Below are 14,316 nucleotides of genomic sequence, written 5' to 3' on the forward strand. Positions count from 1 at the left end.
ATTTTTAAAAAATCCTGAATAAAAAGTTTCACATCCTGCCTGCCCTTAAGCATGTTAAAAATATATTTACATGCACAGAAAGCCCCAGAAGCAGATGTGAGGAAGTAATCATGGTGTTATCTATGGTAGGGGGGACTCTGGGCAGTGTTTGCTATCTCCTCATGTAACCTGGGTCCACAAACTTCATTCTGGAAGTCATCTCTCCTGGTTGCCATGGGTACTGGTGACAGGAGCCTCGGGAGACCTTGGCCCAGCTCTCTGGGCTGCTGCTTTGGCTCTTCTAGCCAAGGGTGAATGTGGGGGTGCAGATCGGGGGACAGGACGGTCAGGAAGCCAAAGGACAAGCCTGGACATCCTCACCAATCCTGCCTTGCCTCAAGATTCAGGAGAAAGTCATTGTTATCCTAACTGGTCCTCAGAAAGGTTGGGCAGCAGGAGATAGAACGTGTCACTCTGGGGCCCCTCTGCAGACAGAGCTGCAAGCAAAGCCTCGCAGGCAGCCCCCGCGCTCCGTGTCCCGGGGTGGGCCCCCATCGTGACCTGCTTGCTAGATACCCGGCGCTGGAGGAAGCAGGCTGGACAGCCCACGCTCGCCCGCCTGATCTTCACGCTGCTTTGCCTGAAGAGTGAGGATCGTGGCTTCTCCTTTCCCTTCAGTTCTCTTTTTACAGCTACCAAAGTGGTGCCAAAGTCTTGCACAGAATTTTCAGTTTTTGCACAAACACCTTCCATCTCCTTCCGCCTTGGCCCCCGGGGGCTGCACAGGGAGATACATGTGAGTGAAGATCATCAAGTCCTCCCAGAACCCAGAGGGCTGGCTGACTCTTGGAGGGAGCACGGGGCCCTCAGCTCGCTGAGTCCTGTTGGACCTCCTGGGTGTCCCTCCTCTCAACGCACCGTCCCCGGCCCCCACACACGCGTCAAGCCCTCCTGCAGATGCACTTGGGCCAAGCCAGTCAAGGTGGTGCCTGGACCTGGCTCCACCCCACGTCACATCATCTGCCAACATACATGTTGACAGGGGGGACTTTTATCACCAGTAAAAAAAAAGCTGGCTTTGAGGTAAAACATCACTGAGCATCAGTAGCTGGTAACAAATTGAAACAAAGATGCCAGACATCATGAGCCTCCATTGGAAGAATGTATGATTGCTGATGAAACTGTCATATAAAAAAATTGAACCGGAATCTGATAAAGACTCTCGGTCCAACTGCTAAGTGACAGGAAAGACAGAGGAGAGAGGAGCACAGGGAGCAACACCACAGAGATCAGCAAAAAAGGCTGCGAGACGCTCAGTAAGGGAATAGATGTGGGTTCTGTAACCAATAAATCGAATAGAAAAATAAATGAGATTAAGGGAAAACCTATCAACAAAAAAAGAAGACAGGACAGCCAGTTGCAAAGTGTGGACTTTATTTGGAGTCTTCAAACAAATACTTAAGTTATGACATTTATGACACAATTGGGAATTGGGACACTGACTATGTAGTGATGTTAAGGAATTATCACCAGTTTTGTAGATGTCATAATGGTATTGTGGTTATGTCCAAATATCTTTTAGAGATGCATATTGAAATATCTATATATCTGGGATTTCCTTCAAAATGCCATAGGGGCCGGGGCACACGTTGATGACTGCTGAAGTTGGGTGCATGGGAACACAAAGGGGTTTTTTACAATTTTTAATATGTTTGAAATTTTCTAGTAAAAAAAGTTCTCGAGAGAGCAGACACCCTCTGCTGAGACGGGTTATTTCCAGGGCCTTTGGAACCCAAAAGCCAGGGGCAGGAAAGAACAACAGACCCCTGATCAAGGCGGTGGGACAACGGGCTAGGGTGAGCCTTGCATAGTGGGAACCAGAAAGGACACCCGACTGTGGCGCGGACCCTCGCGGACCGAGGCCCTCACGCCCCTCTCTGTCCCCTCCCAGCTGGTCGGTGGGGAACTGGAGCGCCTGCAGCCGGACGTGCGGCGGCGGTGCCCAGAGCCGGCTGGTGCGGTGCACGCGGCGCGCGCGCCACCACGCGGAGCCGCTCCCGGCCGGCCTGTGCCCGCAGCCCGCGCCCCCCAGCCGCCGGGCCTGCAACCCCCAGCGCTGCCCGCCCGCCTGGAGCGCCGGGCCCTGGTTGGAGGTGAGCGCGTGGCGGGGGGCGGCGGGGCGGCTGGGCCCCGCGGGGTGATGGGCGCAGGCGGCCTCTGCCCTGCACTGAACAGGCTCCTCCGTGCAGTGCTCGCGAACCTGTGGGAAGGGCTGGAGGAAGCGCCTGGTGGTCTGTAAGAGCACCGACCCTGCGGCCAGAGCGCAGCTGCTGCCCAATGCGGTCTGCACCTCGGAGCCCAAGCCCAGGACGCACGAGGCCTGCCTGCTGCAGCGCTGCAACAAGCACAAGAAGCTGCAGTGGCTCGTGTCTGCTTGGTCCCAGGTAGGTGCGTGGTCCCACGTAGATGCGCTGGATCCGGGGAGGTGCGCATGGGTGCGCTTGTCCCAGGAAGGTTCAGGTCCCAGGTAGCTGCGCGGTTCCAGGTGGGTGTGCTGGTCCCAGGAAGGTGAGCGGTACCGCGGAGGGCCTTTCTCCGGGCTTTCTCTTCTCGCCTGGCTTCTCGCCCCCTGCTCCTCTGCCTTCACCTCTTCCCTGTGCTGCCTGGGTGTCTCGTCCCCAGCCCCTAGCTTCACGCACCCCTCTCGGCTTCAGTTAACTTCAAAGATTGCTCACTGTCTCTTTGGGCTTTTGAATCTTGTCCTGGGAGCATCTGGCCCAGGGCATCCATGTGGTCATTACTGAGCCAGCCTGAGCAGAGGACAGAGGATGAACCCGGAAGGAGTGCGAGAATAGGGGCTCGCTCCTCCCGCTGGCAGTGGGTGATGGAGACTCGCCTAACTCCAGAACAGCACAGCCGTTTCCAGGAAAGACGTAGCTAGTGTGGAGCAGAAAGAAGGTGGATTACTGTGGGAAGAAACAGAGTACCCACTTCCCAAGACAAGTTTCTAGGCACTCTTTATATTTGTAGAAGGAACCTCTGATGTGGAGTTTTCTGAAATTTGCGCGTTGTGCAGATGGAAGCCCAGCGTTTGCACCATTCAGGGCTATCCTAGACCCTGTCATAATGGGACTAACATTTGGAAACATGAGTTTGAAGTGTGGGCAGTTTCGTGACTAGCTTTGGCTCACGTGAGCCCGAAAGGACTTCCGGAATGTTACAGCCCACAGAATGACAGCAACCCAGCCAGCGGTGTACCTGCCTGAACGGAGCACCGAGAAAGCTCCGTAGCCCCAGAGTCGTGCCTCTGCCTTTCCGCAGCAGTCGTGGGGAGAGAGCGCCTACCTGCTCCCATCCCACACTCCTCGGGGCAGGACGCAGGTCTCGTTAGGCGCTGCATCTCCCCGCACCTCAAATGACGCCTCGCTGACGACGGTGCAATGTGCCAAGCAGGACATTTAATCCCATTGAGACACTGCTTCTGTTTGTCACTAAAAAAATAAAATCACCATTGCCATTGCTAACAAACAACTCCGGGTTCTCTTTCACCCGGGACACAGAAATGACAGTGTGTCATAATACTGAATGCACTGTCTTTGCAAAAGACCTTTCTGTGGTTCTTGTCCCTAGAGGCAGAGACCATAGAAAGCAAATGACTCGGGCTGCATAACCTATGGTCAGTGTCCTGATAGAAAGCCCTTGCCCTGAAACTTACATGTGCATGCGCATACACTCGCGCGTGCGCACACACACACGCACACACACACCCCAGAGCATCTCTCTTAGGCATGGCCCAGCAACAGGGAGGAGGAGCCTTTCAACTTGGTCTCCATTAAGGTGCACAAAAAGCACACCTGTAAACCTAAGGGCGAGAGTGCAGGGTTGGAACATGGGCAGGTGTCGACCCCGGGCTTCTCTGCTTAAGTAACGTCAGTCGCATGGTCCATGGGGCTGCAGGTCATCACCCGCTTTCCCCAGCATGAGTCAGCAACCCCAGGGCCGGACCTCACTCTCAGAGACCCCCATGCCTTGGCCTGTGGTTCAACAGTGTGCCTTCCTTCTGTGTGTCCTCTTTGCATGGCAGGGGCCTGCAGCCTTCTGCACAGTCTGCTGGTTTGCCCGGGGCGCCTCTGCACATGCCAGAGTGTCTGGCAGCCCAGGACAGCTCAAGTTCAAAGCACACCTTGGAGGGGAACCCCAGTGCATTTTCTCTCCATGTGTGCTTACTTTCTGCACAAGCTGCACTCAAATTTCTGGAGATTTGTGAGCCCTGGGTTTCTTCTACCTGCCCCTGCTTCAGGGGCCAACGTCGTGCCTACAGTTGGGTGGGTTAATTCCACGGACTGTGGCGTTTACCACATGTCTTTGGCTATTGATTTTCAGTACATTCTAATAGTATCAGTGACAGCCCAACATTTTAATTTTCCAGTGAAATGGTAGCTTTAGAATTACACCCTTCATGGTTTCTGACTGCCCTGTCCCTACTTACGGCCCATGGTGCTGTACCACTATGACCTCGAGATCCTCTTTTTTAATGATAGATACTATAAAGCCTATTTAAAATGCTATGATCTAATAAATTTCATTGAATGTCTACACATATAAAAGTTCAAACTCATATTTTTGAGAAACATTTTGACCTACTGATTTTGCAAAGAAAAAAAGATATTTTTCACTCACATCTTTGCTCTCTTATTTTTAGTGCTCTGTGACATGTGAAAGGGGAACACAGAAAAGATTCTTAAGATGTGCTGAAAAGTATGTTTCCGGGAAGTATCGAGAGCTGGCCGCAAAGAAGTGTTTGCATTTGCCGAAGCCCAACCTGGAGCTGGAACAATCCTGCGCCCTCTTTCCATGCCCCAAGCACCCCCTCTATGCTGCTGCAGGTCCCCCAAGGGGCAGCTGGTTTGCCTCACCCTGGTCTCAGGTAGGGGAAGCTCTAAATTCCCGACGAGTGAGTGGGCATAGCTCCCGGCCCCACGAGTTGGCAGCTGGCATGAGGGGGAGGCTTCTGCGAGGGTGTGTCCCCAGAGCCGGCGCAGCGCCGTCGTCAGGTGGTTTCCCGGAGAGTGTGGGGGGCCCTGTTCCTGGTTGTGGAAGTGGCTTTCTGAGGACAGTCTCCAAATGTTACTGAATCTTTTAGGGTACATGTGTCTTGTTCTAAATGTCACCCAATTAAGTGTAAGGAAAGGCAATACTTTGGGTAAATCTGGGCAGAATCCCCCAGAGATGGGTGTGAATGGGGAAGGAAGGTGAAATCTGGAATGAGTGGGTGACAGTAAGCTCATGGGCTGCTTGCGGCCCACCCTCCTTCCTCGCCCTGTCTCCTGCTTGGGCTCCTAACAGCCCCACACGCGCCCTCTAGGCAGCGGCTCTGTGGCTCTGGCTCTTGGTTTCTGGCTTCCTCCTTGTCCCAAGTCCGTGCCCTCCTTCCTCTCGCTCCTGCTGGTATTTCTGCTCTCAGACCAGGTGGGCTCAGGCCCCTAGGGGTTCCCGGGGCTGGCACGCAACCCACACGCCACAGGCCAACCATGAGCTTCTGCACTGGCTCGCATCTGCCCGGGAAGGGGGTGCTTTTCCTTTTCTGGTTTCCCCACCAGAAGAGACCAGAAGATCGGGCCTCTTCCCACTTGCCCAGCGGTTCCCTGCCTGCTGCAGGCCGCAGCTCTGATTCTCTCCTTTCCAGAGAGATGAAGGTGGAAGGAAATGGGAGGGCAGGAGAGCGGCTGTGTGTGCAGCAGCAGTGACAGCCTTATGCGCTCCCTCACCGTCATGCCCAGCTCCTCGAGGGTCCTCGCAGGCTCACTCCCTCGAGGGTCCTCGCTGTGCCACAGCTGAATGCACGGGAATGAGAGTAGTGACAGCAGCTAACCCCTGAGCAGAGTCCCGGGTACCAGTTCTGCTCGGAACTAAGTCTTTTATCTCTCTTAGCAGCCTCTAAGGGAGGTAGCATTATCCCCATTTCACAGATGAGGAAACTGAGGCACAGAGAGCCTACTCCACAGACTTGCTCAGTGGGGCCCAAGTGTGTCATGTGGCCTCAGAGCTTGGTCACCACGTCATTGTCCTTGGGTCTTGTAGTGGTCCTGTCTCTGCTCATGCTCATTTAAGTCATGTGGAACCCATCTATCCAGCTTCTTTACCGTGCCCATTTGTTTCAAATGGCCCAATATTGTTGGAATAGGAACGTCAGACCTCGCTGCTAATTCATGCATAGATTAAGATGGATTCGCTTCCACTACAGCTTTCAGCTCATCATCATCCACATCGGTCTCAGGTCGCCCACGTGGCTCATTTTCAAGATTAAAATCACCAGAATGGAAATTCCCAAACCATCGAAGTATCATGCATTCATTAGCCACACCCTTCCCGAACACTTTGTTGATATTTTGGGCTGTCTACACTGCATTGGTTTCACAATGGAACTCATACTCGAAAATAACACGAATTTTTGACTTATCCATGGTTTCACAAAAATTGCTCTAAAAAAAATTTGAAAGATAATCACAAGCCAAAATGTACATTCGAAAGAGTGAATGTATCTTCACAATGAAAATAAAACAAAGTGTCAAAGTGAAATGTCAGAGATATCAACTGTCAAACTTAGTACTTAAGGACATCAGACATTTCATACTAATAACCTAAATGTTCGTGGCAGAGGTTCTCATTGAGGTCTGTGCAGTCCCATCCTGAAGTGAGGGCACGTTTGGTCCCTGGGGAGCGGGAAGGTTTCAGTGGGCAGAAAGTCTAGCCTGGGAGAGGTGGAGTGCGCAGAGGCCCGCAGGCAGGTGGCGGGGAAGGGGCGGAACTTACTGTTGGCCTCTCAGGAGAGACGTCGTAGCAGTAGGAAAATGAAGTGTGAAGCTTTGGCCCTCTGGAATTATCGTGTATTTGTTTATTTATATTCCTTGTGTTCAAGATATGTACTCTGCCTGCCGGAAGCCGCAGGGTGTTAATGGCTCCTCCGAGTGTGACGGAGTGAGGCCCCAAGAAAACAACCAAGAACTAAAAGCCGGCAACCCTCAACGGCCAACAACAAAACCCAAAAAAAACAAGGAAAAAGAAAAAAAAAAACAACCCGAATTAAAAATTTTTAAAAAAGAGGCAAATACTATTATTTAAAAATTCATCTTTTTTCCTAGTGACCAAGAGTGACTGTTTTCCCGTTCACCTGGGGTGTTTGCGCAGTGTCTCTTTACGTGAGCTGCTGAGCTCTGAAAGCCTGGAAACCACTACTGAAGCAGGAGCACACAAGAAAATCAGAAGGAAGTGGTCTTTCAGCAAGTCAGCGTGCTAGAAGTGTGTGCTTAGTTGATGTCTGGATTAGACTCACTGGAAGGGGAGCTGGAGCTAAGCTGTCTGCAGGGGCTCCCTCGGGGCATGAGGCAAGGTGGCCTCCCAGGTGCAAAGGAGGCCATGTAATCCGAGAATGGCAAAAGGCACTCTTTGCAGGACCTCCGTCAGCATCCAATTTCCCCAAGCTGGATAGAGTCTTAGCAAGAGCCACTGCACTCCCCTGGGCGTGCTGCAGGCCCGGTCAGAGCGCCAGGCAGCGCTGGGCCGGGCAGCAGGGGAGGCAGAGGGAGAGGTTTCCTGAGGCTGCTGGAAGATCGGTAGCTATGGAGCCCGGTAGCCGCGGGACGGCCCGTTGGAGCCTGGGGCTGATCCGGCTTGACATTCTGCACCCCACTCCCACGAAGGGGGCATCTGAGTTGACCTCAGTCATTGGCTCAACAGAGGGTTTACGGCCCCCCCCCGCCCCCGTCAGACAGGCCTGCCCCCGCCCTGGGAGTCCTCATAGCAGCAGGAGACGCAGACCTAAAAGATGTGTCCTCACTAGTGTTGCAGAACTGCTGTGCAGTCCTGGGGGGCGAATCCAGTGCAACGGAGCAGCTCCCCAGGAGTGGGGGTCTCCTGGGGTCCTCTCTGAGGTGGTGACAGAGAGCAGCCCATCCAGACTGAGGCACGACAGTGTCTGCAGAGGCCACGCTCAGGAAAGGGTTTAGATTAAGATGTGACTGAAGCCAGTTCTGAAAATTAAAAAAGAAAAGAAAAAGAAAAGGCAAAAGGGCATTTGCCAATGTAACTCTGAAAACCTAGGGCCCTGGTTCTCCAGGGTGGCCCGCCCTGCAGGTTCTCAGCTCCCACCCAGCTTCCAGACCTGCTCCGGCTGAGCTCTTAGGTGGGGTCCAGCCGCCTGTTGTAGTCAGTCCCCCCGGTGGTTCTCGTTCATGTTCAGACTGGAGAGCCACTGATCTGGGGGTGCGGCCAACATCAAGGGGCTTCAGAGGCTCCAACAGCTGCAGCTGTGTGGCAGTCAGGGCTGCAGGTACCGTCGCCATCACGCGCTGTGCGGTGGCCAGCCCTGTCCGCGCAATCAGTGGGATGCTCAGGTTAGATCCCGGGGAGCTGGAGAAAGAAGCTGTAAGTGTGATTTCCAGATCCAAGTTCCAGACTCTTCTGTCTGAGCAGTACTCTCCAGGAGGTGCCGTGCCTCATGGCCTGCCCAGCACACCTGGGGGCCGCAGCCTCCCGGCCCCTCCCCAGCCCTCCTGTCCCCCGGGTCCCCACCTCGGGAGTCTACACGGTTGTCAAGGGCTCCGGAGGATTCTTAGGGTCAGTCTGTTTGGAAATCATAAACCCAGCTGAAAATCTGGAACGTGAATTCTAGACAGCCACGCTGAGTTTCAAGCCATCGCATTGGTGATAGTGACGAACAACTGCTCCTCTTATTCCTTCCTGGAATGAAAAGTGAATAAACGTTTTCAGGTTTCTTCTCTTCCATCTTTTGGTGTATCGCCCTCCATCAATTCAAAATGTTTTCAAAATGTGCAGCTGAACGTCTTACTACTTTTACTTTACATAGAGAAATGCACATTTTGAGAAATTTAGAGGGCTTTTATCCCATAATTTTTTTTCATAGGAATTTTAAAACTCTCCAGACCAGCGCTTCTCTCACTCCGTGTGCATAAGCATCGCCTGGGACAGCACCGAGTCTGAAGCGGTCGTCACACTACGTGCAGCTGGGTGAGGGGCCGCACTCTGCGTGGCCAGGCTGTGTAGCTACTTTGAGGCCTGCGCCACGCCGCCGTGTTCATGCCTCAGTATCTAGTGCCTAGAACAGTGCCCGGTACAGGGGAGTGAGCAATGAACATCTATTGAATAAGTGAATCAGTGACAAAAATGAATTAAACCACATAGTAATTATTTTGGAACTGTTTACATGATTTTAAAAAATGTCATGATCTCTTCATTTTCAAAAAAGGTGTAAAATCCTCAGCAAGAATGAAATTTTGCTCCAGCTGCTGATTGGGAAAGAAATTTAACATGAGTTTCTGTGTTTGCTGGAGAGTTTAAAAAAAAAAAAAAGAAAAGAAAGAAAGAAAAGAGAGAGAAAGAAAGAGAGAAAGAGAAGGAAAGAAGAAGAAAAGAGAACAGAAAAGAGAGGAGAAGAGGAGAGGAGAGGAGAGGAAAGGAGAGAGGAGGAGAGAGGAGGAGAGGGGAGGAGAGGAGAGAGGAGGAGAAGGAGAAGAGAAAAAGAAATTCAATGCAAAGTAGAAGTTTCAGACGCCCAGAGAAGTGGACGTGACCAGCGAGAAGCTCTGAGCTGCCGTCTCGGTGCACAAGCCCCGCACAGCCTAAGGCTCTCAGCGCACCGCGTGGGCTGCGGGGAGTCTGAACGTAGACTGCAAGGAGCAAAGGCCAGAGCCGTGGTTCGGGGATGTCCAGAAAGATGTAAGAGGCAATGGGAAACGTCTGGCTCTGGTGTGCGATCCTGATAATGAAATCAGACACGAATCTGCCCACAACATTTTTTCTGGTTGCCATAGTCATGTACTGAACTGAATTATTGACGCCTTTTGCTGAAATTGGGTTTGAAGCACAGGGGAAGTCTCCCAGGTGTTCCAGACACATGCACAGGGGCCGGACAGCCCTTATCCACAGAGGACAAAAACCGAGAAGAACAAACAACTCCTTCAGCCTGTGATTTTCAGTACTCTGGGTGCAACTCCTCCCCTCCCGAGGGGCAGGGGGAGGTGTCTGACTTGCTGCAGTGCCCAGTCCCTGTCCCCGCGGATTTACGGTACTTGGCGAAGCTCTGGCTGCAGCAGGTCCTGGAGGGACGCAGGCGAGCTTTGGCGGCGGCTGCTCACGGGCGGGCTGATCCGCGCGGTGGGAAGCGGCCGCGGCCTGAGCTGCTCCGCACACGGTCTCGTAGGTCTGGGCAAGCAACGCGAGCCCCAGTTTGTCACAGCAGCCCTTTAGTTTCTCCACCACGCACAGGGACTTCCAAAATGTTATCCGACCCCATCTTCTTGCAGGTGTGTGTTTAATTCTTACGTTCTTAACATTTTTGAACTGGCAGCCTTCTCTGAGCACAATTCACATAATTTGGTCTAGACTGTGGGTGCGGGTTCGGGTTCCTCTGTCTCTGCAGTTTCTTATCCCCAGTTTCTTCACCGCAGGTGACCTCAGAGGGATCCCACTCACATTTTGTGGTGTGCGCGTCTGGCCAGCTAATGGAAGATGCTCTAACCGACCTCCCTCCCTTCCCTGTGCTGTTGCTACTCAGAGTACTGGGGGGCCCATAAGATGCCAGCGTCTCAACAAAATGAGCCCCAGCAGGCACTGGGAGCCCTGGAACTTGGGGTCTAGAAGGGGCTTAGTTGTATCATGCCTCTCATCAAGCTGGTTCCGGTCGGGACTGCCAGAAAGGGGGGCTCGGTGAGGGCATTCCCTGAGGGGCCGTTTCTTTCATGCCGGGCTTGGAAATGACCCTGGTATCCCCAGATATCCCCGGTTTCCTTGTGTCTATTGACCCATCAGTGACTCACTTAAGAACATTCTAGACGTCTAGGGTGGAGTGGGAATGCACGCAAGGAGGGAGGGAAGAGGAGAGGAGGGCTTGCCTCACCCAGCGGTGCCAGGGCCGCCCCCACGCCTGGAGTTAGGGAAGAAGCCAGCGCAGGAAAGCGAGCACATTGGCCCCGCATCCGGGGTGGTAACATCAGCAATCTTGTGCTCTGAAGTACCTCAAATACAAACCAGAATTGGAAGGCTTTTCTTGTTTTTCAATCAGAAGGATAACTTGTAAGTAATTTCACTGGAGGCATCTAGTTTTTTTCAGCACTACCTGTAGTCTGAGGAGATAACATACCAATCCATTAATATCATTTGCTTTACTCAGTTTACTTACTCTTCTAAAAAAGAGTATTCTGCCCCCAAAGAGCCCAGTCCCAGGAACCCTCAGTTAAGGCCTCAGCATCAGACTTCAGCAGTCAAATCCCAGCCTGGCAGGCCCTGTCACCAGCAAAGTCTCTGCCATCTGAACAGCAGGAAGGGTCATCGTAGCTGTGTGACCCGGTTGGTTCACAAGCTCCAGTAGGGCCTTGCCCGGGACACGCCGATGCACGCTATGGGCAAGGTGAGCCGGGACTGTCGGCATCAGGCCGAGCGTGACTCTTCTTCACCAACGATGCTCTTCCCTCGCTGGCCCAAAGCAGCGCCCCGTTTGAAGGGCGGCACCGACAGCTGACCTGTGTGTGTCTCCCTGCAGTGCACGGCCAGCTGCGGGGGCGGCGTCCAGACCAGGTCGGTGCAGTGCCTGGCCGGGGGCCGGCCAGCGTCCAGCTGCTTCCTGCACCAGAAGCCGGAGGCCTCCCTGGCCTGCAACACCCACTTCTGCCCCATTGCGGAGAAGAAAGGTGAGCACGGGAGCCCCTGGGCGGGGTCTGGGCCTCGGGCAGGCTGTGAAGTTTCTGGGAGGTCCTCGGAGGGCCTCGGAGAGTCTGGGTCTTGTGTCTGCCCCACTTTTTTTCTCTTTGCATCTCCTCCTCCAGTTTTTGAATGAAATGGCCCACAAATCAGACCCTGCCGCCTCTCAGACCACCCCAGAATGTCATAGATCATGATGACATGGCGACATGGGTCTAGCTTTAGGAAAGCATGATTTCTTTCCAAGTTCAATGCTATTCGCTGCATTTAAAGAAGGCAACCTTAACTAAAGCAGCCTTTCCCCCCAAGTTAGACAAAGGCCTCCCTTATTCATCAGGCACTCTCTAAACGCCAACCCTGTGCACACAACACAAAACGCCCCCAGTATTGCAGATGACGGCTTTTCTGAGAAAAATCATAGCTGAGGAAGGCGAGTGGTTTGGCTCAGCCAGAGAATTGGACCATTGAAAGTCAGTCGGCAGAGGCTCCATGGCTCGGGTGGGTGAGTGGTTGAGAGGGTGGGTTTGGCACAAAAAGAAGATTTTAGTTTTGCAGGAACCTTCCAAGAAAGGTCCTGTGAAAAGAGTAGGTTCCACAGGGCCCCAGTCAGGCCTGAAGAGCTGCCCTGTTCAGCAGCTTCAGAGCATGACCCATTTGCTGTCATTTGGGGGACAGTCATTAGCTGGCGGAGTGCGATGCTGCGCTTGGGAGCACTGAGCGTGCGGGTTTGCTCGTTTTCAGACGCCTTCTGCAAGGACTACTTCCGCTGGTGCTACCTGGTGCCCCAGCACGGGGTGTGCGCGCACAAGTTCTACGGCCGGCAGTGCTGCAGCGCCTGCTCCCAGGCCAACCTGTGAGTCGGGACGGCTTCCCGCGGCGGAGAGCGCGCCGCGCGGCCGAGGGGTTTCCCACGCTGAGCTGCGCAGTCCACGCGGGAAGGCGTCCAGGGAAGACCCAAGCTGGAAGGAAAAGACCGTCAGGCTCTTTGACCGAGAGCCCGCGTGTGCGCGTCTCCGTGTGAGCCGGGGCGCACACCTGTGTCCGCGCATGTGCAGACTCTCCTGCTGGGCTGGAGCCCGGAGCCCCGGCGGCGCGGCCCCTGCGTGGCAGGCAGAGGCGGCCCCGCCGGACAGGGACGCGCACCCTCGCTTGCGGGCAGACAAATCAAGTCCGAAAGACACGCAGGGGCGAGCTGCCAAACACTAAACGTCTGGTGCTTTGTACTAAGAAGGAAAGGCCGTGGAATAAGGAAAACGTACAGAATATCTGCCGCTAGGTGCGTGACCCTGCTCGCGCCCAGGGGCCACTGGCCATCAGGAACGACCAGCTTTCTGAGAGGAGGGCAGGAGCGGGGACCCCAGGCTGCCCAGGCTCTTCCTCCTCCCCAGCTGCACAGTTGCTCCTCGAAGGGACCTGGAGCCGCCACAAGAACCAGCGTCCTGTCCAGGGGCGCCTGCCCGGGGACTGCATTCGGCTTTGGGACTTTGCACATGGAAACGGGAAGAGTGACATCCCTGCTCGGTGCTCCTGTCCCTTTCAGACCCGTGAGATGGAGGGAAGACTTTCGATATCTTATGTTTTATCTTTCTCAGTTATTTGCAAGCGAGTGTTCCTATCGAAATCCATTTCTTAATGCTTTCTTTTCGAAACGACAGATCAGATGTACAGTTGCCATCCAACCCCGCATTCCTAAGAAGAGCCGCGGCCCTGCCGCGACAGACAGCGGCCAGGCAGCGGGCTTGGTGATGACCTTAGAGCCCCGAGTTTCATTTCTGTGTGTCGTAAGGTTTGTGAAATTTCTCCCGTGAATCTGGTCATTTATGTGATGCATTGCGAAGGAAGGCCAGGGCTGCTCGAAGGGCAGCCACCCCAGGCCCCCCACGTCCCCCGTCGTCATGGTGCTGCTGTCCGCGGCACGGCTCCGACCTGATGAGCACCTGGATATTTATATTCGCTGAAGTTTTATAATAAATTTTATATTGTACGGCGTGCTTCCGAACTACTTCACAGTTCTTTACAAAGTGTACTCCTGAGACCGAGGGCTGGCACTCACATACCAGGAAACTGGTCGCAAAGAGCGAGAAATGGGGCTCCGGGGTGTCACAGAAAGAGCAGGGACTGGTCCAAGAGAAAGTGTCCCCGAGGGAGGAGGAGGCTGCAGGGACCCGTGATGGTGGCCTTGTGCCCATTTGTTAACGGAGGTGGCCCCTCACCCTGTGGCCCCTACGGGTGTTAGGGTTCTCTAGCAAAGCAGAACCAACAGGACATAGAGAGGCTGGGGGGATTTAGTTTAAGGAATTGACTCACAGAATCGTGAAGCCTGGCGACTCTGAAATCTGCAGGGCAGGCTGGACGTGCAGGGACGAGTCGGCGTCGCTGTCTCAGGTCGGAATTGCACGGGACAGCAGGCTGGCGGCTCAGGCAGGGCTGTCGCGTTGCCGTCTCAAAGCAGAATCGCTTTTCTCAGGGACACCTGTCTTTGCTCTTAAGGCCTTCGACTGATCGGACGAGGCCCACCACATTGCGGAGCGTCACCTGCTTTGCTCAAAGGCTACCGACTCAGATGTCAGTCACTTCTAAAAACTGCCTCACAGCAACACCTGGTCTGGGGTTGACCCAAAC

At 53.9% G+C, this 14,316-nt stretch overlaps 1 protein-coding gene across 1 annotated transcript in view; it reads left to right on the plus strand.

The window, feature by feature from the left end:
- The window catches only part of ADAMTS16 (ADAM metallopeptidase with thrombospondin type 1 motif, 16), a 137,502-nt gene extending 124,951 nt beyond the window's left edge, over positions 1 to 12,551 (plus strand). The window contains exons 18-22 of the mRNA XM_012651848.1: positions 1,931 to 2,132; positions 2,229 to 2,423; positions 4,682 to 4,906; positions 11,537 to 11,684; positions 12,436 to 12,551. Of these exons, the coding sequence (XP_012507302.1) occupies positions 1,931 to 2,132; positions 2,229 to 2,423; positions 4,682 to 4,906; positions 11,537 to 11,684; positions 12,436 to 12,551 (886 nt within the window). The remainder of the gene's footprint in view (positions 1 to 1,930; positions 2,133 to 2,228; positions 2,424 to 4,681; positions 4,907 to 11,536; positions 11,685 to 12,435) is intronic.
- Positions 12,552 to 14,316: the final 1,765 nt, after the last annotated feature.

Source organism: Propithecus coquereli, unplaced genomic scaffold, assembly GCF_000956105.1.
Source record: "Propithecus coquereli isolate 6110/MARCELLA unplaced genomic scaffold, Pcoq_1.0 Scaffold371, whole genome shotgun sequence".
NCBI classification, from domain to species: domain Eukaryota; kingdom Metazoa; phylum Chordata; class Mammalia; order Primates; family Indriidae; genus Propithecus; species Propithecus coquereli.